This window comes from Hipposideros armiger, unplaced genomic scaffold, assembly GCF_001890085.2.
Source record: "Hipposideros armiger isolate ML-2016 unplaced genomic scaffold, ASM189008v1 scaffold_18, whole genome shotgun sequence".
Taxonomy (NCBI): Eukaryota; Metazoa; Chordata; class Mammalia; order Chiroptera; family Hipposideridae; genus Hipposideros; species Hipposideros armiger.
Genome location: NW_017731368.1, coordinates 3,387,034 through 3,412,759, shown reverse-complemented (window position 1 = coordinate 3,412,759; position 25,726 = coordinate 3,387,034). Strand labels below are relative to the sequence as shown.

The window sequence follows — 25,726 nt, the reverse complement described above, 5'->3', positions numbered from 1 at the left end:
CCCTGGGGCTCAGAGTTGGCATCCCAAGCCAACTCTTAACCAATGTGCCACTCGGCTGGCCCTACCTCATTCTTAACTCCCACCTTCACTTCAATCTTAACTCCTAACTCTGACACTGACCCAACCCTGACCTTAACCCTAATCCCTCACTTTATCCCTAACACTGACTTTGTCCCTAGCCCTAAACATACCCCTTCCCCAGTGCCCACGAGAAGGCACCCCTCACTGATCCCGCAGTGGACAGCCATCCCTTTGGGACAGCCATGTGGCCCTACACGTAGGTTCCTGCTCAGGGAATACTGGCTTCATCTACACAGCATTGCTGAAGGTCTCCAGCAGCCCCACGTCAGCCCTCCGATTGCCCCCTCATGCTCCCACACCCTCCAGTCTTCCCTGAAGCTCCTGTGGGCAAAGGGCTGCACAGCTGAGCATGAGCTCCCAGCACCCTCGGAGGTCATCCAAACAAACAGAAGCTTGGTCAGAACTCAGGTCCCTCTAGACCCCTGCCAGCTCCCACTTGGACAGCTGTGGACTCAGTTTCTCCAGCTTCCTGTTCTCTCTGCCTAACAAGCACAGGTAGTCTGCTGGTGTCTTCCTGGGAGAGAAAGCCAGCCCTTCTCGCCTAAAAAGGGCTGGGAGTTTGTTTGCCGTGTTCGAGAGCATTAACCCACACAGGGCACAAGGCTGGTACCCAGGAATCTCCTGGTGAAGCTTGTTTACTGAGGAAGGGGAACTTCACAGGGCCACCCTCTGCCCCTCTCAGGAAGACATCGTCTCCACCAAGCACGCTGAGTCAGAGGCTGTGCCGTGGCCATCATGGAGTTCATGCCCTGTAGCAGGTCATGGCGTGGAGATGCCATACCAGACTAGCATCATCACTGTCAGGTGTGGACAGGGCCCTGGGCGAGAGGACCAGGCCTGAGCCCCTGGAGCCCAGGCGAGGTGGACCTGAGCCCCGGAGATAGACAGAGAGGGCGGCTGTCTTCTCTTCCCTTTCTCCTGAGGAGCTGGCATCAACTTCCTGTCTGCTTGCAGCCCAAGTTTGGCTGGACCTCCAACTCCTAGTGGGTCCCTGCCTGTCCCGGTCACGCCTGAGGGGCTTGTTTGCACAGACGCTGCCCTGGCCAGTCTTAAATGCAGCCCCGCCCTGGGGTCCAGGGCCCATCATAGTCTGACCTCCCCTGAGTGAACTTGTTTCCACGCACACCACCCATTGCTGTTGACACTGGTGCAGGAGAGGCAGCCAGCAGCGTGCCCGGGGGGAGCAGGCACCCACCTGTCACTCACCAGTAACGTAATGGGGTCAGGGAAGGGGCCCCGGAGAAGGGCTAGGGAGCAGGGAGGGCTCCTGCCTTGGGTCACAGGCACTTCCTGTGAGATGGGCCTGCGAGGCGGGAGCAGCCTGGAGCCCAGTGGACCTGGAGGAGGACATTTCTGGGACCAGACGAGAGGCAGGAACTCGGGAGCAGGGTGGATTTGGCTGTGAAAAGGAAGCAGTGGGCGAGGGGAAGCAGAGGGTGAGAAGTTGCAAGAGAGACTACATGCTGGGCCAGGGCTGCAGGGGGCGTGGCGGTGGGGTCACCAGGGCAAAGGTGGGTTTCCAGGGCCAGGGCCGCAGTCGGAGGGACTGAGACACATCTGCTCACTAGAGGCCATTTAATCTCTCCAGCGTCTCTGTCTTTCTCAGCCCTAAACCCCGAGGTCCTGTCCAGAGGCTCCAGTTTGGCAGGTGCTGGGTGAGGCCCAGCGAGGGGGCAGGTCCTGGTGAATCTGAACAGCAGCGAGGCTGCCCTGATCCTGGAGGAGGCCGTGAAGTGTGCGGGGCTCCGAGTGAGGCTACGGCGTCTCCCAGACTCGGGGCTGCCTTGAGGCAAGGCTGTTCTCACTTGTCAAGACACAAGAACCAGCCTGGAGAGGATTAAGATACTGGTAAGCGCTGCCGCAGTCCTGGCGAAGCGTGAGTGCCCGTGGCACCTGGACGTCAGGGACCTTCGTGGGGATGTCACAGGGTTTCTGGAAACACCAGAGCTCAAGGCCGTTCCAGCTGCCACATTCGGTGGAACCAGTCAGAGAAAGCCTCACCGCTGCCTGTTCCTCTGAAGGCAGCAGCACAGGGAGGCACCTGGATCTTTCCGCCCACTGCCCCATATCACCGCTGAGGGTCTGTGGGTGCCCCCCAGCTACCCCCCATCCTGAGGCCCCTGGTGGGGATTCAGCTTCAGGGTCAGGTATGATGGGCTTTCTCAGAATCTTCAGTTCCGAGGTCAGTGCTTCCTTTATGGAATGCAAGAACAGCGACCCGGATGCTTCAGCAGCGGGCATGGCAGCGGGGCGGGCCCAGCAGCTGCGTAACACCCTGCTCCTCTGCTTCACCCCTGGAGCAGAGTCGCGAAGGAAGCAGGTCCCCAGGAGACCACTCAGGGGAGAAAGGCCCGGCAAACAGAGTGGTCACTAGCAGCGTGGAGACTCTGATCAGGAGTGGAAAAATAGGGAACGACACTGCCAGTGACATGAGAATTTCAGTTACAGCCCAACAGACCGAGGTCAGACTTCCAGAGGGACTTCAGCAAGATGTATGGAGGGTCCTTTATAAGCTCTCTGGTCCACCATTTTACAGACAGCGACACTGAGGCCCAGAGCGGTTCCAATGACTTGGGGGCAAGGCTCCCTGCCCCCAGCCTGAAGGCTGCTCCAGGTCAAGCAGGTCATCTGGGATGGCCTGGTGGCAGGGGAAGAAGGCACCTGCCCTTTGCTCTTTGGGCCACAAGGGCCAGGCTGGGCCATGTTCGCTCCACAGGAAATCCACGGCGGGCCCTTCTGCTCTGGAGCGTGTCCCGGGGAGGCTGAGCTACCAGGGCTACCTGGGTGAGCGGTGCATGTCTTTCTTCTGGATGTGCTCATAGCAGGACTGGAGGAGACAGCCGAGGCTGAGGCCAGCAGCCACCTGCACAGGCTCCGGGGCCCAGTACTGGGGCACGCCCACCTCCCAGGCCTGGACCACCAGGTCTCCACCTCAGCCCTGTGCAAGGAAATAGGGCCTTCCCTCTCCTATCGTGGTCAGGGACACAGCCTAGAACACATTCAGAGGCCTTGGGTCCCCAGGGCTGAGATGCACTGTGGCCACCCCTCCCCGGCCCCTTTCAACAAGGGCAGGACCAGGGGCTCTGGGAGGACCCCTCCCACAAAGGCACACACGTCGTGAATGGGGGCGAGCTCATCCCCAGGATGATGGCTGAGGCGGGGAAGGGGCCTGCCCCAGTGGCCACGGCATTTCTGTCTCTCACCTCGAGGGCCGTGAGGAGGAAGTCAAACAGGCCCCCTGTGTGGATGGGGTCCATCATGTCACGGATCAGGTGGATCTCGGCCCCCAGGTGCTGGATTCTGCAAAGCAACCACCCCCAGTGAGAGGAAGAAGGGGGGGCACATCAGGGACAGGCACTGAGCAGCTGGCACAGAGAGCCCTGGCCTGGGAGTCTAGACACTGGGGTGTGGTCCCTGCTCTACTTCTGGCAGCCCCGGGACACGGGCTGGGACCCTGGGACCCTCTCCTCCCTGGGCCTCGGCCTCCCCATCTGTACTAAGGAAAGCTGTGTCCATAAACCCTGATGTTCAAAGGCTTCGTTGTTCAGAGTGTGTCTTGGTTGGGGGCGGGGCAGGGTGGGAAGGGACCCAGCTCCTGGTCCGGCTGCAGCTCACTGGGCACGTGACACCACGTAGATGAGCAGTGGCAGCAGGTCGTCCATGGGCAGCTTGTGCTCCTGACCCAGCACCCGAGACACGGTGGCCTCAATCTCCCGGTATGTCCTCTCCAGCACCTCCAGCTTCTCCCGGGGGTCCATCGTGGTGCTGCAATTGGGGCGGCTGGCTTCAGATCAAGGCCCTCAGGTTCTGTCCCACTGGGGGGCCCTGAGACTCCTGCCTCTCACCCCGACCCTGCCCAGGGTTGGACTCACATGACCTTCTGCAGACACTCAATAGCTGACAGGAAGCACTTGTCCTTGACCAGAGAGTGTCTCTGTGTGGTGGGGGGAGCAAGCTAGGTGAGGCCACGGTCCCCTCAGCTTTGTCACGTCCTCCTCCCCACGGCCACCTGGGCCCCTGGCCACCCACCCCATCCCCAACACTGGCTTCAGCACAGCCCTGCCCAGAGGGTTGAGTGACCCAGGGCAAGCCACAGTGCCACTGTGGCCTCAGTTTACTCGACTGTCAAGTGGGGTACATGGTCGGCAGGAGTCTGGGAGGATCAGAATGGATCAAAAAGATAATAATCACAACAGCCAACGGTCCCTGGGTGCCGCCCAGTTCTGAGTGCCCATGTGGCTGGCTCTCGAACCCTGGGGCTTGTTGAAACACCGATTCCCAGTCTGCTCCCTGAGTGTCTGATTCAGTAGGCCTGGACCCGCTTTTCTCACAGTCTCCCCTCTGCGAGGCTGGTCCAGCAAGCACCCTCTGAGATCGCTGCCTGGGGAGAGCCTGCCCACTTCCCCCCACAGCCACCCCATGAGTCAGCACTAGTACAGCAGAGGGGACACTTTCACAGGAGAGGAAACTGAGGCACAGAGATCAAATCCTACACCTGTGAAGGGTGGAGCCTGTGTTTGGACCCGGCCACTGTGGGGCAGGGCTGCACCCTCACCCACCGGAGACGAGAACAAGGCGAAGCTTGGCTTCTCCTCCCTCATCCGCCTCCGCCCCACCCGGATCCTCTGCAGCCTCTGACCAGCAACACGAGGCAAAAGGCTGCTGGGAAGGCCGAGTGGTATCGGCGGGCCCAGCTCAGGGCTCGGGCCTCCCCTGGGGCAGGTAAAGGACCCATCCTCTCACCTGGTTGGTCGTTAGTGTGAGGTCTTTGAGGGGCCACAGATGCCTGGAATTTAAAAGATGAGATAGGAGGCTTTGCCAAGAGGAGGGGCCGGAGTCTGAGGTCAGAGGGCAAATTCCCTGTGCCACCACCATGCCCCCCAGCAGGGCCAGATGCAGGAAACGGGTCCACCCTGGCAACCCAGAGCCTGTGCGTGGAGCCCAACGAAGGGAAGGCCAGGAGGGAATCCTGGAGAAGGCAGCTTCCATCTGGCCCCAAAACATGGGCAGGACTTGGCAGCAGGCGGGGCTGGGGAGGAGGGGCACCTGGGATGCTGTTGGCCACCAGGTCTCTGGGCTGGTGACCGGTCAGATGCAGGAAACATTCACACGTGGAAAGGGGAGACAGGGTGGGAAGCACTGTCACTGTGTGACACAGGAGACCGGCCATGGGATGGGGAGAGAGCTTCCACGCCCTGGTCACTCATAGTATCAATGGATCAGAAGGAGTGCTGAGGAGATAGGATATTTTCCAACCAAAGGTACGAGAGAGGCCCTGACCCCACTTAAGGGTCTCCCCTCCCCCACTCTCAATCCAAGAGCTGGGAGCAGGTGACCTTGCCCCAGTCCCAGTGGCATATGGAGACAGGCCTGGCCAATCTGGGCCCCTACCAGCATTCAGGGGCACACTCAAGACCAAAGCCAAGCCAGCAAGGGACTTCAGGGGCTCTGCTGGAGCTGTTGGGAAGGCGACACCTGCTCCCTGTGGGGACAGTGGGGGCACTGAGCCAGGAGAGTATAAACCTTGCGTGGCTGGTGCCATGTTTGTCACCGTAACGGGGGAGCCAGGCACAGACCAACAGAGAAAGAGAAAGAAAACGGCTTCCTTTTCTCATGCCGTAGACCCAGCCCCACCAGCATAACCTAGGGCTTCATGGGCACATGGCCAATTGGTGCCCTCCTTTTCTGGCTCAAGAAAATTTGAGTGGAGGTTGTATCCCCTGCTACACAAGGGCCCTGGCGAGCGTGGCGCCGGGCGTCGGGGGTGGGGGTGGGAACTTACTTCTGCACGTCCAAGAACTCAAGCAGGTTGGTGTCGGGGAAGAGGCTCAGGTTGGTGATACCCTGGCTGTAGTGACTGTCCTCTCTCTCATGAAGAAGCAGGTAGAGCGTGAAGAGCTCCGAGTAGAAGCTGGGCAGCATGAGGGGCAGCACCAGTCCGTGCACCCGCCGGTCCCTGCGCGACAGAGACCAGGACAGGTTGGGGCCGGCAGGGTGGAGGCTTGCGGGTGGGGATCGCTACTCGGGCTGCCCCTCAACAAGCCCACATTGCTCCTTGTCCCCCCAACAGTGTCCCTGCCTCCAGGCCCCTTCACTCCCTAGAAAACCCTTCCCAAGCCTAGTCTGGGTCACAGCGCAGCCAATGGATCCGCTGGGGCAGGATTTTGATCCCCATTTGATTGAAAGCCAAGCTAGGGCCCCGGATGGACAAGTGACTGGCAGCAGAGCCCTCAGCAGTCCTTCCAGGTTAGTGCAGTCCCGCCTCCTAGTTTTCTGTGCTTCCTAGGACTCCAGGGAGATGCTCCCCTTCATGTCTAACCCCATTTCCCATGCCTCCTTCAAGGCAGTGACAGAAAGGCCTCTCTGATCAGCATCTCTAGGCCTGGAATCTGAGGGCAAATTGTAAGGTTTGATCTCAGCAGGGCAAGGGAGCTGGGGGGACAGAGTTAATGACCCACATAACTCCTGCTGTGTGACCTTAGGCTCAGCCCCTGCCAGGCCTCAGTTTTCCCATCTGTACGCAGGGAGGAGGAGGGTGCCTGGGGCAGCTGAGTACCAGGGAGATGAGATTGGGCTAGCACCTTCAGAGCGAAGAGACACCTGATGCACTGACCCCCTCCCAGGCTGCTCGTGGAACAGAGGTCATGGGTCATTCTGATCCTCGAATGGTCAATAAACAGTGCTTGGTCAATGGCATGAACTCCCAACGTTTCCCCCAGAAGCGCCCCTTTCCCCAAGGGAGCCCCAGGAGAAAGGTGTGAGGCCTCCCTGGACCCGAGCCTGGCTGCCCCTGGGGAGAGGGCCCCACAGATCCCACGGGGGTCTGGGGCAGCTACCTTGCCTCTGTGTCTTCCTCTTCCTCCAGGGCCTGGCCCTTGCGCTGTAAGGCAACCTGCAGCAGACCCCTGCAAAGCAATGAGAGAGGGACGGCGTGGCTGTCACCTCCTACGGAACCAGAGCGCCACCTGCCCTGTCGCCAAGGCAGGTGGCTCCGTCCCTCAGAACTGTGGAGCAGCAGCTGCACAGCCCAGCCTCCTGAGCTGCAGTGCATAGGAATTTGGGAGGATAGGATGCCAGCCCGAGGCCTGGAACCCCACGACACAGGGCACTGCGGCATCCAGGGCCTTATCTGTAATGACTGATGGGGTCACAGGTCAGGTGGAACTGGAGGTGGAGCCTGAGTCCAAGGTCAGGCTCAGCCGGCAGTGGGGTTCGAGTTCCCCTGGGGTCAGGGGTCAGCCCAGAGCCCAGTCGGCCCTCTAACCCTCTTGCTCACCAGCTGCACACTGACCAACCCACCCTCTGATTCTTTCTCGATCCAGAACTGAGGAAGAGGCACCATTCCTGCTCAGGGTGCCAGGCAGAGCCGATGCCTGGAAAGGGCAGAGCCCACCCCCCCGGGGTCACAGGGCAGTGTCCGTCCACATGTGCCACCGAGCTTACCTGTAGGCAGCCCAGAGTTCCTGGGCGTGCTGCTTCACCTCCTCCTGGGCCAGCCCCTGCAGGTGCTTGTTGGCCCCGATACCTGCGTACGTGGCCTGGAAGGTCAGCATCAGCGTCTGGAGCAGCTTTCCCAGGGGGTGCAGCGAGTTGCTCAGAGCCTGGCCAGTGCATAGGCGACGAAGACAAGCTCAGGGCCTAGGGCTGCAGTGCAGTGGGCCCGGACAAGACTCCCAGGACTGCTCCCACTTCACAGACAGGTGCAATGAGGCCCTCGGACAAGGGGCCCATGGGCTTGTCCCCTCCAGTCAGCACCAGGGCAGTGAGAAGATCCCTCTGACATAGGCCCCTCTCCCTGAGGGCCCTCACCTTCCTGAGGCACTTCTGTAGGGCCTCGGGGTCCCGGTGCTGCAGCAGCTCCTCCAGGATGTCTTCCATTCTGCCTGCACTGTCATCCAGTTGGGTACTGGGGCACCACACACACACACACACACACACACACACACACACACACACGTCTCTCACCATGCCTGGGCCCAGTCCACCCCCTCCAGGAAGCCTTCCAGATGCCCCCATGCTTGCACAGGCACACGCACACCTGGGCCTCACCTCTCACAGCACAGGTACTCCTGGGACTTGCGCAGCTCCCTCGAGCTCTGCACATGGAAGCCCAGCAGGGCCTCCTGCAGGTCCCCAGGGCAGCCGGTGTGCACGAAGTCCCGGAAGGGGCCGTAGACGCCCTGCCAGCGGCTCTCCACAGGGAAGATGCCCAGGCCCAGCTGCCTGCGATGGGGGCGGTGGAGGGCAGTGGTGGAAAGGACCCTGTCCAGGGCCCTGGAGAGGTGGGGATAGCCAGCCTGGCCCAGAGTCAGGGCCCAGGAAGGGTGGATGGATCGGGAATACAGATGGGGCTACCTCCAATGCTCCAGGAAGAAAAAGGAGAGGTCGAGAAGGGATGGAGAGAATCTACTGCACGGTGGAGGAGAGAGACAGGGCCACACAGAGCCCTGGAAAGGAGACAGAAAGATGTGGAGAGCTGGAGGCCCAGTCTAGAGAGTAGGCTCTTGTCCTAAGACAGACCAGTGCCCAGAAGTCCAGTATTCCCCTTCCATGAGACCCCGCTCTCCCTCCCACCACACCTGGTTCCATCCTGAGCTTGATCCTGTCTTGGCCAACAGGCTCGGGATCTGGCTGTGTGTAGGTCTAATGGAGCACTGCGCTTCCATGTCACACTCACAGATTCTCCTACACCTGCACCCCACCCGGGCTGGGTCATGCCCCTAAGTTTTGCTGGCTATGCTCAGCTCCTACTGTCAGGGAGAAGAAGCATGCAGGGACGATGGGTCAAGAAGCTAACCGTACCCCCTCCCCACATCTAAAACACTGGCTGGGACTAAACTCTGTTACAACTACCACTAATGCCCTCATTAGTGCAAAACCAAGTCTTCCTCTTCCACTTAGCCAGTTTCCTTCTTCACCTTGGCTGCCAGGGAACTCAGAGCTAGGCTAATGCTCAATTATAACTATTATAAGATCTATCCCCCTTTCTTTTAAGTTCAACTCGCACTTTTATTTTCTGTTTTATTCTTGCTTGCTTATTTCGTTTTGTAAGCTATCTTGCACCCTTCTTAGATTAAAAGCAGGGTCTAAGCAAAGCCTACATGTATTCTTTTTCTCCAGTTTTGTGGCATGTATAGGTACCGCCACATACGTCCTTGATTCCAAGAGTGTCTGACTTGGAGATTGTGTGCCCTGGGCTCTCTGAACTCTCCAAAGAGCTAAGATGAAGTACAGAAAAGCCTCTCTGATGAGACCTGAGACCTTAGGGTGGAAACACAGACATACACACACCCGCCCTTGCCCCCAACAGGCTCTGGAATCCCCAGGCCAGACGGCAAGGCTCTCACCTATAGCAGGTGCTGCTTGGGTCAGGCGGGAGGGCATCTGTGTCCAGCACGCCCTGGGCATGTAGTCCTCTCCCTGCCCCACTGCCAAAGGAGCCCTCCAGGGTGAAGCCATTGGGAAATGTGACCTTGCCCTGGAGGCCGGGAGAGGGAGGCAGGGATGTCTGTCCACTATCTGTCTGTCCATCAGCCCTTCCATGCAATCATGACAGGCCTGTCCATCCGGGGTCATAGAGGCTAGGGACTGGCAGGGGGGCCTTCCCACCATCCATTCAATCTGCCCCACCCGAGGGGCTCATAAGGCTCCACCCATGCAGGAGTCCCCTCACCAAGAACTGTCCCCATCGCCCAGAGGCTCACCTCTAAAGGAGAAGGCAGAGAGAGAGAGAAGGGACTCATAGCTCAGAGTGGAGAGAACCACCATTATGGGGCAGGGGCGGGTAAGTCCAGAGGGAGGCAGGGGCCTGAGGAGGGCAAGGGGCACTACGGGCCCTGGGGAGGGGCAATTCTTTGCTGCATGGGGCTGTCCCATTCCTAGCACTCCTGGTCTCCATCCACCAGATGCCACAGTGCCCTCCAGTCATTACAAAACCAAAACAGCCCCCACACTTCCAAAGCCCCAGCAGGGACACCACTGCCTTTTGCTGGGTCAGCTCAGGCAGGAAAGACAGTCACTCCGGGGACACCTGCCCAAGGCACTGATGGTGGTGGTGGAGGAGGCGGATTCCCAACTAGGGGGCCTGTAGGGATACACAGCCAGGGGACCACCAGCACCCACTGCCCCCCACCAACTCCTGCCAGGATAAAGTCACCCTCCGCAGTGGGAGGGGTCGCTGAGCCCAGTCCTGGGACTCAGTGGAGATGGGAGAGGCCCTCGCCTGCCTTCTCTACCCACTGCCCACACCCTCAGCCTGGGTCCCAGGAGGTCACAGACTCCAGCTCGGGTCTCAGTGGCCCTCACCTTCCCCACGAGGGTCAGGTCCCTGGTGAAGGTGCCCTCGAACAAGGAGTCATCTTCAGAGAGGAGAATCCCTGGGCCCTAGGGAAGGAAGCCGGGGAGAGGAGGGGTGGCAGGTTTGGAAGGACCAGAAGTCAGGGGTTGGGGAGGGGACGGTAGGGAAAGGGGGGTGGGCATGAATTCATGGAGAGCAGGGTCCTGAGCCCTGGCACACCCCCCAGGACTGAGCTAGGTGGGATGCCAGCCCTTGCCTGCTGTGCCCCAAGCATGAACCCCACAAACCTCATCCCCACGTTTTTCCTGGGACCTGGCTCCTCCTCTCCAGGGGCCTCTGGGGGGCCTGCCTTTCACTCCTAATGGCTCAGGAAGTGCTGTGCTTCCCCTGAGCCAACCCCAATTCCCTGTCACTGACCCGGGGAGTAAAGGAGGGTGGCCCCGTGGAACTGATCAGGTGCCCGTACTGCACTGGCTGCCAGGAAGCTCAGAGCCAAACGGGATACAATTTCTGTTCTACTTATTTCTGAATACATATTATGTGCCCATTCTTGTCTTTTCTTTCTCCTTTGAGCCTTTCCAGAACAAAGTGCAGCATCAATAAACAAACAAGCCACAATACCAATGAGAGCCATCGGGCCAGAGCCCTACTATGCGCCAAGCCCCTGGCAGGGGTAGGTGAGGCGAGGCGAGGTCGGATGCCCCAGCTCGGCCATTCGGTAGAATGCGACATTGGATGGGTTCTCTGACCTCTCTGAGCCTCACATTTGTCATTCATACACTAGGAACAATGACACGACCAGCAGGGCCACTGGGAGGATCCCACAAAATCACGCTGAAAGGCTGGGCCCACCCAGAGCGAGGCTATCCAGTTACGGGGTGTGTAAATGTCAGTGGCAGAGGCTGCTGGCATCACCGTTACCACGCGCTTCATTCTTGCTATTTCACTGAGTCTTTACAATAAGTAGTTGACCTGATGGGGAACCTGAGGCTGGGAGGGGCAGGGACTTGGCCGAAAGGCCAGGGTAGGTGGCTGGCAGAACTGGACTCCTGCCCAGGTTCTGCCCCCGCCCCCAGCACCTAGGAACCCAGCTCGCCATCCCATCCACCCCCGACCAGCCTCAGCTTCAGAGACCCCAAGCGGGGTCTCCAGAATTCAGCCCCAGTGCAGGGAGAGGGTAGCTCAGGACACGTGCGGGTCACCCCACTCACCACCATCTTGTCTTCCTGGAAGGTGCCTTGGTAGCAGACTCCTGCCTGGGTGACCACAACCCCGGGGCCATGGCGCTGGTCAGCCTGCCACAAGCCAATGTAGAGCTCCCCCCTGGAGAGAAAGGGGGTGGCCAGACCTGGATCAAAATCATTCCCATGCACCTTCAGTGTGCTCTGCTGGCATGGGGGGAGGGGCAGATAAGGACCAACGACATTGCCTGAATCCACTCAACTCAGACACGGGGCAGGTGAGGTCAGGACCCCCAAGAGGGTGGAGATGGAGGAAGCCTGCCTGGAGGTGGAAAGAAAGACAGATGGAGTGGGGGTGCCATCCACACAGGCAAAGCCATGGAGGTAGGAGTGTGTGACAGATACGTGGGGGTGTTCAGTGGCTTAGAAGGTGGGAGGGGTGCAGGGCTGTCACAGCAGGGGTGAGGTCAGAGGGGGTAGGCAAGGCCTTAAATGCCAGGCCCGGGACCCCGAGCTTTGTCTCAGCCCAGAGCCTTAAAGGGGACCTTTAAAGAGACTTAAAGGAGAGCCTTAGATGGGACCAGATCTGGGAGTCAGAAACCCCTCTCAGACAGCGCAATGGAGGGGGGACGGAGAGGAAGGCTCCCACAGTCAAGGAGGCCAGGGGTCCCTCATCCTGAGCCCAGAGACAACCGAGGGAGTGAGGGGGAGGTGAGGGACTTCAGGGAGACTCCATGGGGACACACAGAATGGACTCACTCACTTGAGGCAATTTGGTATGTGAGGGTCTTCTCTGCCCCCATCCTGGGGGGTGGCCATGAAGCACTCACCTGTCACTGTCCTCCTGGATGCCATAGCCGTCCCTCTGGCCCCTCTCCCAGTGGCCCGTGTACTTGCAGTGCTGAGGGGCCTGCTGGGCGCTCTCAAGGACCCCAAACCCATGTCGCAGGCCCTCCTGGAAGTAGCCCTTGTACACCTCGTCAATGCCGTACCTGGGGAGTGTCACCGACAACTGGCCCTGCCTCCCAGAGCTCGGCCCAGGAGATGTGCCCAGCCCTTGAGCCGCCCGCCATCAGGCCGAGGGTACTTACTCACAGATGCCGTAGCCACACATGCTGCCTTCCCGCCAGTGGCACTTGTAACAGTCAAACTTGTCCTCAGAGGCCTGAGGCACCAGGCAGATGCCAAAGCTGTCAGCGCAGATGGCCAGGGAAGGAAGTCAGCACCATGGGTGCCCCCGCCCTGACCCAAGATCCTGGGCTACACCCCCTTCACGCCACTCAGGAGTGTCCCTGCCTCCAGGGGCTGCTCAGACGATGGGGAGAGTCTCACAGGTGCTCAGTCCCTCTCTGCTTTCCAAGGGCCCCTCTCAGGACACCCCCTCCATCGTGCCCCCATTCACCCTGGGAACTCCTGGCTCTGGGCCACTCCCTCCATGGCCTGCCCCTCCTCAGGGCCTCGGTTCCCCTTTGGTACAACGAGGGGACCTGGACCAGATGGCCTCCAAGTTCCCGCTTGTGGTTGGGGAATTTAGGAAGGGGCCGGACTGGTGGTGACTCTGGCAAGTGTGGAAATCACTCTCCTACCCACTGCACGCTCATTAGCCCCAGCCTTACCCGTGCTCCAGGCCTTGGCAGAAAGTCCCCACGTGATTCCGCCCATTGGGCCACTTCAGGGTTCCCCTGGAACACAGGTGAGGTCCACGGCATCAGGCACACCAGGCGCAGCCTCCTACACATATAGGACCCCCAGCCAGCCTCCACCCCAGACGCTCAGGGGCCTAGACGCCCCTTGGACTGCACTCTCTGCCCCACCCAGCCCTTTTCTCGGAGCTCTGTAACCCCACAGCTCTCAGCCCTTCTCTATTCCTGGCACAACTGCCCCAGCGGCCTCCAGGGGCACACTCACCACTCCCTATATGGAGGGCTCTGGAAACATCCAGGTTCCCTTTTCCCCTTGATGAACAGGAAGCTCAGAGCTAAACTTCAAGCTCAGGCCAAATGCTAGTCAGTGGGGTTTCTACCAGCCTCCTCTCCTCTTCTGACACGGCATTGTTTTTTCTGTCTCTTTGTTCACAAGCTTTCTCAAGCCCTTTCTGGAAGTCTCAGGGATCAGAACTAACAGATGTGCTTGGGAGCGTAACCTTGGGGAGTCCCTAGTGCTTCTGGGCCTTGGCTGTAGCACAGGGTGGGGCCACATGTTCTTCAAAAGCCTACCTACCTGGGGGTCAGGTAGGCCTGAGATTGTGGCCAGGGTCACCCTATAACCTGCCCTGAGGCCTTGGGCAAGTCATGCCTGTCCCAGGCCTCAGTGTGTGCACCTATCGAATGGGTGACACCACTCCCCCAGAGCACTGTTGTAAGGACTGAGGAAGGCAGGATGGATGTCTGTAAGCCATTTCCACCACCGCCACACAATTCTACGTAGATATGAGGACCACCCATCCTTTCACCTCCTGAGAACAGAAGGGCAGCTGCAGGCCCTGCAGGCCAGCCACCTGACCTCTGCCCCACGCCCTGACCATCACCAGCACCATCACCATCAGACTTTATATGGCACAGGCCTACTATGAGCCAGGTCCTGTCCAAAAAGACGCTACGGGACGAACAGAATTGACCAACTAACCGTAGGAAGTAACAGCCTTTGGTTCGTTTCCGAGGCACTTAGGTCTATGTGGGTCCTGTCTGCCCATCAGACCCCCAAGAGGAGCCCTGCCTTGCCCGGCTCAGAGCCCCAGTCACTCACTTGCCATGGGGCCTGCCCTGGTACCACTCGCCCTCATAGGTGGCCTGGCAGAGCCGGCCCTCCGCGAGGAAGGTGTATGCCATGGAGCGGCAGATGGGGGGCTTGGAGGACTCCAGGCCTGCCCCCAGCAGCGGGAAGTCCTTCTTCCCACGCAGGGCCTGGCACACGGCCTGGGTAATTTTCCACTGCCAGACCACCTGGTGGGGACAGGGGAAACACCAGACAGGTCATTGCTGCTGGAGGCAGGCCCTGCAGGAAGACTTCTGAGGTGGCACCAGTGTGACTCTCTCCACCGTACCCCCCGCCCCAACCCCACTCTGTCACTTGGAGGAACCTCCAACTGTTCCACGCTGCTCCCTAGGGCCCTCCAGCCAGATCTGAGATCCTTGTCTGCAGTTTCAGGGCGTGCCCAGAGGGGACAGACAAAACCACCGGGCAGGGATCAACACGGGCCCCAGTGCTGGCTTCATAGAGAAAACTACCTGCTCTCTATGGCTTTCTGCTGCCTGACTCCAGGCTGAGCCCTGGCTCACTCGGACCAGGACACCACAAGTCTGACCCCCAGGAGCCTCCTGCGTTGTGCACGCGCGCCGTCCCCTCCCTGCTTGTGGCCTTCCTCATGCCCCTGGCCCCACCCCCCAATTCAAAGTTGACCCACACTCACCTGGTCCTGGCGGTACTTGGAGCCAAAAAAGAACTCTTCCTCGGGCGTGAGGAGGTGAAACACACACCTAGACAGATGGAGGTGGTGAGTAGGCCCCAGCTCTGTCCAGGAGGGTGTTGGGGAGGAGTCGGAGCCTTAGGGCGCAGGCAGGTTTCATGGGATAGGGGGAGGGAAGGCCTGGGGTGTCACGGAGGAGGCTGCTCACCCGTTCTGCTCAGAATCCACCCAAACCAGCTTCAGATCGAAGGTGTGGACATTGTGGCCCTGGAGGAAGACAGGGCATGGGTGTCGTGCAGAGCCCAGACCAGATGCTCACCTGCTCTTCTGGCCCAGCCTTGTCCCCAAGCACCGGCCACTGGCACACCCCTGGCGTCCCCAAGCTGCTCGGTCCAGTATGCCCAGTGTGGAGTCCCTCACCACCTCAGCCTGTTCCCCATCTCCAAGGCAGTTCCTCCAGCTCCCTTCCCGCCTAAGGTTCCGGCCGGGAACCTGGGCTCAGCCTCCCCTGGTGTCGTAACACTGCTCCATCACGGGCCCCAGAATGGCCTTCTGGAAACACAGCTTAGGCCCCATCAGCCCCTGCTGGAAACCTCTTTAAGGCTCCTGCTGCCTGGGGAATGGAGACCTCACTGCTGAGCCTCGCACCTGAGTCCATCCAGACCACGCCCAGCTCGTGTGCCACCCCCCACCCTCTCCACACCACAGCATCACTGCCACTCCACACTCACACCTTCTCAAGTTTGCCCCAAAGTCTCCTTGATCTGATGTTCCTTCTGCCTGAAACACCATCCCTGCTCTGAGAACCAGACTGAACGTCCCTTCCTCTATGACATTTTATGTAGTGACCTCCCGCCCAGCCCAGCCCAAGGGTCACTGCCACAGGAGGCAGAGAAGGCACCAGGCCAGGGCTGAGTGAAGGGGGAGTGGGCCAGACACAGGCCAGGGACAAGAGCGGGTCCAGCAGAGACCAGAGGATGTGCAAAGGTCCAGAGGTAGGAGAGGGCTCAGTGCATTTAAATGACAGTATCTCCTCAGCGTACCTGGAACACAGAGTGTAAAGTCGGGAGTGGGAAGGAACGCAAACTGAATCAGAACCCCAAACCAGGCTTCAGGGGACACAGGTTTGGGGGATGTAAGTAACATCCCTCTGGGCCTCAGTCTCCCTGTCTACAGAGGAGTTCCAGACTGATATTCCAGAGCAGAAGAGAAGGCAGTGCTGTGACTGTCACAGGAGCAGTTAAGAGTTCAGGGGGTGAAGCACAGTCAAGGTTACTGGCCGCGCAACAATCGCAAACCCAAGCCTGGCTCCTCCTGGCTCCTGTGAACCTAGAGCCCAGGCACTGCTTCTGGGTGGCGCGCTTCTCAAGAAGCCTGCGCACACCTGGAGTGTTCGTCCAGCCCTCCTCAGCCCCCCAGGGCCACCCATGAGCCCCCATCTGGGGTTTCTCTCCTATCTGAGGAATAGAACTAAGAGTTGTCCAGCATCTGCTGAAGGACAAGCTCACTCACAATTATCCCATTCTCCAGATGAGGCACCTGACATGGTGACATTAGCAGGGACAATGTCAACGGCTGGGAAGGATTGAGGCCAGATGCACCTCGAGCAGCCCTCCCCCACAGCCCACGTTCCTTCCGGGCCTCTCTCACCTGCGGCCCCACCCTGGGCCTCTGCCTTTCTGCCCCATCGCTTCCCCCACGAGTCCCAGTTCTCGCTCCCCTCCTGCTTGTCCCTTTCCTACTCCTGTTTCAACCAGACCCCAGATCCCCGCTGTGGCCCCTAGACTGCCGGTCAGCACCATCCCAACCTGCAGAAGGACGAGGATATCATCAAAGAGCAGCACACGCTCTGCCCGCAGTGGGGTGACCGTCAAGGGCATGTCCTGGCTGTCTTGCAAGAGTCGGCGAGCAGGGGTGTAGAGTGCATCCTGGGGAGGTGATGGGGGAGATGCAGGATTCAGGCACCCCTGTCCTAGATGCTTCCGGCCACTCCACTGCTGTCTCTACCCTGGACCCTCCACCCTGAGCATCTCCTGGAGGCCCCCAGGTCAGTGATGGACACAGATGGACAGTGACAAGGCTCAGGTCTGGAAGGTCATTCCTGGCCACTCCCAGCAGGGCAGCACAACTTCTTTTAAAGTGTCACTTTGTCCTCCTTCACCTACCTCGAGCCATGGCCTCAGTCGAGCCCCCATCAGCTCTCACCAAGTTCTGCAATGTCTGCCTCTCTCTGACAATTTGTGTCCCCTTGACCTCTTCTCCTGATTCTCTACACTGGGCCTCAAGCCTGTCATACCCTCTCAGGGCACAGGGACTGTCCCCTCTGCAGGGACAGTTCGTATCACAGTAGGCAGGAACGTGGGGATGCAATCATTTGGTGACACCCCAGGAGAATGGGTCAGTTCTGCTGACTGCTCTTCCCCTGAGCCAACTCACGCCTGGCCCAGGAGGTGCTCAGCAAATGGGTGAGGATGGCCAGACAGAGGGACATCACAGCCACCTGGTTCAGCCACCACTCTGCTTTTAGATGGGGAAACTGAGGCACAGAGAGTCCAGCAAGCAGCTCGAGCCACCCAGCAGGTCCTTGGCCGACAGAACCCCTTCCCTGACCACCCTCAGGCCTCAAACTCACCCTCAGCCGGCTGCTCAGGGTGCGCCAGAGGCCCTGCGTGGCCACGGCCTGGTCCAGCGCCTGCCTCATGAAGGACTGTAGGTTCTCAAAGAGGGTGGTTGCGTGCGCCACCAGCTCGCAGGCGGGGCGATGCTGCAGGAGGACAGAGCAGCCAGGGCGGGGAGCTTATCAGCACCTTTCCCGACCCCATGGGGGCTGCCCCAGCCCTGGCCTGCGTCTAAGCCAAAGTTCACCCCTCCTCCCTGCCAGCTCGTCCTCAGAGGAGCAGCCAGTATGAAGGTGCGATCTGGGGGGTCAGGATCATGCCGCGACTCCCTCCGCTGGGCCTGGGCCCTGTGCTCTCACACCCAGTCGTATACGATTCCACGGCTGCTCTCTGGGTCTCTGGGGACTCAACCAGGACAGGGCCAAGTACCTCAGCTCCCGCGGGGCAAAAACATGTCCCTTCAAACCCCCAAGAACACAGCTGTGTCCACAAAGCCTGACCTGGTCCTTCTCAAACCAGGGTTCCTGAGAAAGGCGGGTGCCCTGAGCCAGAGTCCCCATGGGTCCCCTCCCTCGGCTTCCCCACAGGTGACAAGCATGGCGAGCAGCGCCTGGCCCCCTGCCACCTACCTCTCCCGCGGTGTCCCTGAGGCTCCGGAGGAGGGACACATACTCCTGCACGTGACGAGTGAGCGGCTGGCAGAGGACCTGGGCCAGCTTGGTGTCCATCGAGCCCTCGGAGGTCATGCCCCACAGTTGCTGCTGCAGCGCCTTCTGCCGGCTCCGCCAGTAGTCACTGAGTGGAGAGAGGGCCACATGCGACCGTCACCCTCCGATCCCAGCACCAGTCTCAGGCCCCAAACCTCCCTCCTCGCAGGTAAATGCAGAGCCTGAGTGGCCCTCTTGGCAATTAAGTAGCAATAGCTCAGCATTTCAAGGGATCAGTGATTAATTACAACCACCCACCCTGAGTAGCAGTGTCCCCCTTCTCCACCCCAGGGTCACCCCTGGCTAGTGGATACCAGGAGTCTGCCCACTAGGATTCCCTCCCATTTTTCTGGTGTAGATCCGTGAGGAATTGCTAGAGCCAGGGTTGCTCAGAATGCATCATACACTGTGATACTCGCTGCTCTGGACCGGGGCCTCCCTAGCCCTTCCCTCCCAGACACCCCACCCCCCCAGAGGCCCACTGCAGCACCCCATGCTCACCTCCTCTTCTTCACTGCCTTCTGAAAGGCCTGTGTCACCACGCAGCTCGTGTAGGACTCGATGTACCTGCAGGCAGCATAGAGACACCCTGCATACCCAGCCCCTGGCTCCAGACCCAAGTCCCTGCCCTTCTGGGGTGCCCAGAACCCACTCACTGAGTGGCTGCAGCCCTGAGTGGCCTAGACAGTGGCCTGGCTCTAGGCACTGGTGACCTCAAGTCTTGATCCACCCCACAAGACATTTCTAATTCACAAGATCTTTCCTCCCCTGGAGGCCCCAAGGCTCTGGTCTGGAGTGTCTGAGCCAGCACCAGGCTAAAGCCCTAGTCTCCTGAGGCCGACCCCAGGTGAGGCCTGGTGCCAGGTGGCATCCTGATACCCAGGCCGAGCCCCAGCCCCTCCTCGCCGTCTTACTCCATGTAGACCTGTAGGACACGGTCGGCACCATCCAGCAGCAGCAGGGATTCTAGACCGATGGCGTCCGGGTGGCGTAGCCTCTCCCGCAGTGAATGCAAGCTTTCCTCTGTCACCTTCCAGAGCTGCTGGGAGCTCTTGCGCAGCTGCTGCAGGAGCTGCAAGCATTCTCTGCTCTGTGGATCCGTGGGCTCTGGGGCAGGGGCGGGAGCACAAGCACACTGTGAGGGGGGACAGGGTCGCTCCACCTTCCAGGGAACACACAGAGGCCCAAGGTGGTCACCTGAGAGCCAGCAGCACCCCACAGCCCTGGAGCTGCTGCCAGGGCCCTGTATCCCTGGGATTAGATGCTGATGTGCCCCCTTAGAGCTCAGCAGGGGCCAGACAGGCTGGAGTGGTGTAATACGGGCACATATCTACCTCTTCACTAAACAGGGACAACATGACGACCTGGGACACCAAGTACACTAATGTCCCCAGATTCTCGGCTTCCTCGGACCCAGAATGTGGAGTCCATAGGGTCCTGCAGTCCCTGCCATTCACAGACGCATGGACAGAGCCCCCAAGAGGAAGGCACCTGCCCCAGGTCACGTGACAAGTGAGACCCAAGCTGAAAGTAACACCTAGGCATCCTGCCTGCCAGTCATGCCCTGCAGGAGAGCAAGATGAGAATACAGCCCAAGAATCCAGGCCTGTGCCCTGGGAGAGGTGGAATTTCGTGTCTATGCACAGCCAGGTCTGGGCTAGGACGGGGTTCATGGCCTGGCCCCTCAGAATCCCTCTGAGAAAGGAGCAGTCAGCACCTGGGGGCCAGGACCCCAGTCCCATCAGAAGATGCTGACACCAAGTGTCACCACTTCCATTTGAGAACGCTGAAGCTCTGAGGGCCCAACAAGGTACAACTCCTGTCCCTGGACGGTTCCTGTGTCCCTAACCCTCCTCCCAGGAGAACTGAGACTCACCGAGCATGAGCAGGGGCTGGAGCACAAGGCTGTCAATTCGGGCGAGGGTGGCTGAGAAGACCTCCTCCAGCTGCAGCAGGGCCGCCTCCTCAGGTCTGCCCATGGCCAGCGTGCCAGCCTCAGGGCCTGTGAACGGGGCACAGATTAGAGCGGGACAGCATGGAGGGTGGAGCAGGGTCAGCGCCCATCCTCTCAGGCGTGTACCAGAAGTAAGACCCATGATCGCCCCGTATCAGAATTGAGCAAGGAGCCCAGGCCACCTCAGAGGGAAGTCCCCTAGCTGGCCGCTGACCCCTGCCCCACTCTCCACTTGGACCCAGGTGAGGCGAGCCTGAAGGAGTGGAGACAGGACTCAGAACTGCCAACGGAAGCATCCCTTTTTACCCCCAAAAGCAGATGCTCCTCAGGCCCAGGCCCAGTTCTGGTCTGCTCACTCCTGGGTTCAAACACCCACCATGGCTCCCAAGGGCTCAGAGTGACCTCTAGCAGTGCTCTGGCCTAGCCCCCTCTCCACTGAGTTTCTGGAAACAAGGACATGCTGTCATAGGAGCCCAGCCTTTCTCAAGGCCATGGCTCAGGACTCCCTGTCACCCAATAGGGCTGGGAAGGCAGAGAGAGGTCTGCATGGCTGGGGGGGGGAGGGGGGTTCTGCGGGCACCATGAAGGATGAGCAAGAAATAAAAAAGCAGAGAGAAAGGCAAGGCATGCAGGCGAGGGAACCATGGGAGCCCAGGCTCTGCAAGTGGCCCACCAAGAGCAGGTGGTCGACAGAGGAGCCATGGAAGACCTCAGAGAAGGGAGCGGTGTTAGTCAGACTTGGGGAGATGGACTTGGTGACAGTTGCAGAGGAGATGGTGCCAAGCAGTGACAGGGAGAAGTGAGTGTGGGTGGGAGTCAGGCCCGCCATGCCCCCCACCCAGGCCGACCCTCCTGGATGAGTCCCACTTAAGATGGGGGGGCTGTGGGGGGTGGGCAGATGGGGTTGACCTTCGGACTTCCTTCCCTGGGGTGAGGACCCTCCAAGCAGGCAGGGGTGACCTGCGAAGGCAGCATCCTGCCTGGAGGGTGGGGCAGCAAGGGGCCTGGGCTCAAACCCAGCCCCACAGCCAGGCTGCGGCCTCCAGGTGGACTCAGCCCTCTCCTGCCGGACCGTGCCGCCCTCACCTGACAAAGGAGATCTGCCCAGACTCGACCTCTCCCTGGTGCTGACCGTCTGAGGCTCTGGAGTTAGCTGACCTGGCTGAGGCGGGAAACATAACCGAGGCAGCTGATGATGGGCAGGCGACATAGGCAGACCCTAGCGGAAAGAGGTCTCATCCGTCCCCACCCAGGCCCCGAGGAGCCTACAACTCCCAGGGCACTGGCTCTGGGGCAGAACGGGGCAGGTACCTCAGAACTCTGGCCAGGGGCCCAGGCCCAGGCATTCCTGCCCCACCTTTCCTGCTGCCGCTGCTTCAGGAGGGCGAGGCCTTAGGAGGGAGCGGCAGGAAGGGGAAGCCGCTGGACGCCCAGCTGCAGCCTTCGCTTTCTGCCAGCCCCTGTAGCAACCCCAGCCCCCGTCCCCCGGGGGAGACAGGCAGGTGGTTTCAGGTCAGCTCAGGCAGACCAGGAGAGCCCAGCCAAGGGGTCAGGGGTGCAGCAAGGGTGACCGGGGCCCACCTGACCCTCGCCCATATCTCCAGAAACTGATGGAATGGAAGCCCTTTGGGGGATGAGCTTCCCGCCCTCAGCTGGCAGGCAGTCGGGGTCTGAGCTGAGAGGTGTGGATAATGGCTCAACACGCAGTGGGGAGAGTGCGGCCAGGATGGCAAGTGCAGGCTGGGAACCAGATCAGGGTGATCAGGGGACCTGCGGTAAATAACTCACTTCTACAAGGCGCTGAACACCAGCGTCCCCCACACTCACCTGGGGGCCAGGCAGCCCTACCCACACCAATGCCACACACAGGGCACAGAGCTCTCTGCCCCTGTCCCCCAGGGGCCTGGCAGTTGCTCCCCTATGAGCTATGGCCCATACCTCAGCTGCTCCCACAGGACCCCCTGTGGCCTCCTATCCAGCTGTTCAGCCCTGGACATGCCCCAGCTTAGCCACAGCCCCCTCCTCTCTGGGCCTGAGTCACCTCCTCTATGGAATGGGGGTCCGAATAGATCAGAGCTTTTCAAATATTTTAGTCCTCCCTAAAAAGGATAAACTAGTGGAGGGAAGTGGCTCTGGGTTTGGGGACCTGGTCCTCAGCCTCCTCTGAGGCTGGGGCCCCTGGGGATGACTCTTACCTACCTGGCTGGCAGACACTATTTGAGCCCTTCCAGGTCTGTGGCCCCAAAAGGGTCTCAGACCCCTCGCTAGGAAAGTGAGTCACACTGTCTGGAGGAAAGACCAGTTGAGGCCGGGGTGTCTAGTCTGGTGCCCCATAGGTGAGGGAGCTTTGGGCTTCATCTTGGAGGTGACAAGGAGAGTGTGAGGGTAGGGGTGAGGCTAGGTGTGAGTACACTTAAGTGTGTATGTTTGCAGGCGGGGCGGAGGAGGAGGTGCTGAATGAACCTTAACATGACAGGGACCCAGCAGGAAACGTCCCCTCTCTAACCCAGTCGCACCCCCACCCCACCTCTCTCTGATCAGGGGCATAGCCTCTTTACGCTTTCGCTCCATCCAGTTATAAAGTTCCTCAGTGGTTGGCTGTACATGATTTATATATGGGGAAACCGAGGCCCAGGAAGGAACAGGAGACCCCGGAGACACTATCTGCAGAGCATGTGTGGGAATCAGACCCAGGCCTCTGGCTCCCAGTCCCACTAGCCTCACCTCAGCTAGGTGGTTCAGAGAGGCTGGGCAACTCACCTGAGGGCACACAGCAGCAAGTTCCCGGCAGGGCCCAGCCTCTTACCTCCCCAGGCAGCCTTAATGCTCACCATGGAATGGAGTAAGCACAAAACTAGCCAGTCTTGGCGTGCCCAAGTGAGTCAGCTACCTGTCCCTGTGTCGATCTAACCAGCAGCCAGACCTGCTCTCCCCCCTGCATTCCTGGCCTCTGTCCACAGTGGGTCCCTCTCAGGCAGGGTCACTACTAAGTCCTCCCCTGCCCTCTCCAAGGCCTGACCCCTCTGGCCCCTCGGCCACACCCTGTCATGGCACTCATTCTGGTATTTCCTGGTCTGGACAGGCAAGGAAGCTCTGCTTGCTGTGGAGAATTTTTCCTGGGCTGCTCTGGAGGCCCCTTGATCCACCAGCAAACCTAATGGTAGACAGAGAGAGGGGCTGCCCAAGGGAGGGGGCACTGAACTGTCACAGCTGACCCCTCAGTCTCCACCTCGACCTCTCCCCAGGCACCCCTTCTCTGCCCCTCCTTGGCTCCAAGCTTCTTGTCCTCGAGGCTCCCCAACTCCTGTCCGCTGGTTGCGTGCTTCACAACTTCCCTTCCTCTCCCAGCCCGGGCACACACAATCGCTGGAGTTTCCCAAACATGGGCTCCTGTTCCAGCCACCAGGCATGCGCCCATGCGGCCCATGCCGTTCTCACTGCAGGCAACACCAGCCGGTGTCACCTCCTCCTGGCAGTCTCTCAGGCTGGGTGACGCCCCGCGGCCCTCGCACCACGGCCCAGGCCAAGCCCCAGGGTACTGCGCTCCTGCCGTGCCCGGGCGCGCAGGGGCTCTCCCTGCGCTGCCCCTAAACCCGAACCAGCCGAGTGACCATGAGGCAGGGAGGACGAAGCTGAATTCCGTTGGGTCCGATAAACTCGGACGGCATGGGTGTGAGTGCCGCCGGGACCCAGGAGCCAGAAGAGAGGGACAGCGACGCCGCAGCACGAAGGGCGCGGAGACAAACGTCCCACCAGGAGCGCAGAAAGCGCGGAGCAAAGGAGCCCGCCCTTACCTGTGCAGCGCGGTGCGGAGCGCTGGCAGAGCCCAGCCGCGGTTTGCTCGCCGCCGCCCGCACGCCCGCCCGGGTCGGCCCACCGCCCACCCCGCCCCTCTGGGCATCACCACGCCCCCGCCCCGCCCCTCCACGCTACGCCACGCCCCCGGGTTTACTCACAGTGTCGGGAACGAGGGGGCCAGGCTAGGAGGAGGCGGGACGCGGTGTCGGTCCGCCCCGTGCCGGAGGCCTCTCTGAGGTCTCCCGATGTCCTTCAGGGTCCGGAGACTCCCGGGAGCCAACGAGGGGAGGGGGAATGGGGCGGGGCACGTGACCCTCCCACACTCGCTCCCGGGCTCGCCTCGCTTCCCGGAACTCTGGATGGGTTCCTGAAATCTGTAAAGTGGGCAAACCGAGGCTGCCCGCCCCACACCCTGCCCGTTAGGCCGGGCGTCCACGGCCAGCCGCCACGCCTGTCTGTGTGACCTTGGGGAAGTCCCCTTCTCCCCACTCCTGGGCCCGGTAGAGCGTGAAGCCAGCAGTTGTCTGCGCTAGGGACTTGCGACCTTGGAAAGGGTTTCGCGAACCTAGTCCTGAGGACCTCCCGGGAGGGGGAGGGACCCTGATTCACGCTTGTAACAAAGGAGCCCACTGTCTGCCACCGGGTCCCCCTCTGGCTGCCAGGCCAGTTCCCCCTCACTTCCTGTAGCACTGTGTTTTCAGGAGATGGCTGGTGTCACTGGGCTGCCTCCGCCCCTTTCACTTGCGGAGAACACTGAGGTGAAGAGGGCCCTATCCAGAGAGAGACCGGCTGTAGAAGAGCGAAAAGGGTGGCCCACCAGCCCCCTCCCCAAGTCTGAGGCAGTGGGAGTCAGGCTCCATTCTGCCAGGCCGAACAGAGGTTCCTGGTGGAGGGGGCACATGGCAGATTCGTCGGGTTTCTTCGTGGATGAGCAGGGTCTTGGTGGGTCTGTGGGTCCCCTGGCACATGGGGGTAGGGAGGCAACAAGATCTCTGGGGCCTAGGAGGAAGGGCCGAGGGCTGGAGCGTGGCCATGGCCACATGTGGAGAGAGCACGCTTGTCCAGGAGCATATAGTCTCACCACTTATGACAAGTGGGGTCGGCGGGCAGGGCTCAAGGCAAGAGGGATCTGATCTTGTGCTGGGTGTCTCTGGGCCAACCCGTCCCCTCTCTGGGCCTCAGTTTTCTCATCTATATCTGTAGCTGAGGGAAGTCAGGGCTGCCTGGGCTCAAGCAGGAAGGGAATGGCCCTCTCAGCTTCCTCCCGAGTCCCAACTTCCTGTTCAGTCACATCTAGGGGAACTGGAAGGTTGGAGGCCTGTTGTCACGCACCCACTCCCCATTCACTGGAAGACCTCACGTGCACTGCCAAGTCCAGTTGATTATCTGCCAAATGGGGCAGGACAGGCCCAGCGTCTCTCCGAGCCTGTCCTTGGCTTTGAGCCAGGTAATTTGAAGTGCCCTGGGTAGTGCCCAAAGGACAGCCTCCACTGGGTCTACCTGCCCTTGGCCAACTGCAACATAGCCAAGGGCCCTTGCCCAGTCCTTCCCCGCGCCCACAGCCCCTGCACCCATATACAATTCCACAGTAATGAGAATGTGGTGGCACGTACACTCACTTGGGCCACACAGACCCATCTACTACTAGTGAACTCACTGGCAGGGCCTCCATGTTACATAACTC

The 25,726-nt window shown here is 60.2% G+C and overlaps 1 protein-coding gene across 9 annotated transcripts; it reads right to left on the bottom strand.

Annotated features, from left to right (window-relative positions):
- Positions 1–5: 5 nt before the first annotated feature.
- Positions 6–24,112, bottom strand: ALS2CL (ALS2 C-terminal like). Of its 9 annotated transcripts, none has more exons than XM_019634250.1 (27): positions 24,039–24,112; positions 21,331–21,463; positions 20,167–20,292; positions 19,205–19,397; positions 18,792–18,857; positions 18,213–18,378; positions 17,598–17,729; positions 16,774–16,893; positions 15,174–15,232; positions 14,969–15,035; positions 14,305–14,501; positions 13,176–13,241; positions 12,651–12,749; positions 12,390–12,551; positions 11,590–11,701; positions 10,387–10,464; positions 9,429–9,559; positions 8,131–8,304; positions 7,891–7,987; positions 7,525–7,682; positions 6,918–6,986; positions 5,864–6,037; positions 4,825–4,867; positions 3,954–4,015; positions 3,697–3,846; positions 3,285–3,381; positions 6–2,908 (listed from the first exon to the last, which is right to left on the bottom strand). In XM_019634250.1, exons 2-27 carry the CDS (start codon positions 21,452–21,454, stop codon positions 2,858–2,860), a joined length of 2,973 nt encoding a protein of 990 aa, XP_019489795.1. In that variant the 5' UTR covers positions 21,455–21,463; positions 24,039–24,112; the 3' UTR covers positions 6–2,857. The 9 variants fall into 9 exon arrangements, with proteins under 9 accessions (XP_019489795.1, XP_019489800.1, XP_019489814.1 ...); XM_019634255.1 differs by having other exon boundaries at positions 7,891–7,969; XM_019634269.1 differs by having other exon boundaries at positions 21,331–21,406; positions 24,039–24,105.
- Between the last annotated feature and the right edge of the window lie 1,614 nt (positions 24,113–25,726).

Excerpts from the sequence above, each read along its gene's own strand:
- ALS2CL (XM_019634250.1), bottom strand. The coding sequence starts at position 21,454 with ATGTCGCCTGCCCATCATCAGCTGCCTCGGTTATGTTTCCCGCCTCAG. Across the intron at positions 16,894-17,597 it reads CCCTGAGCAGCCGGCTGAGG|GATGCACTCTACACCCCTGC; the intron begins GTGAGTTTGAGG and ends TCACCTCCCCAG. Across the intron at positions 3,382-3,696 it reads TACGTGGTGTCACGTGCCCA|AATCCAGCACCTGGGGGCCG; the intron begins GTGAGCTGCAGC and ends GTTGCTTTGCAG.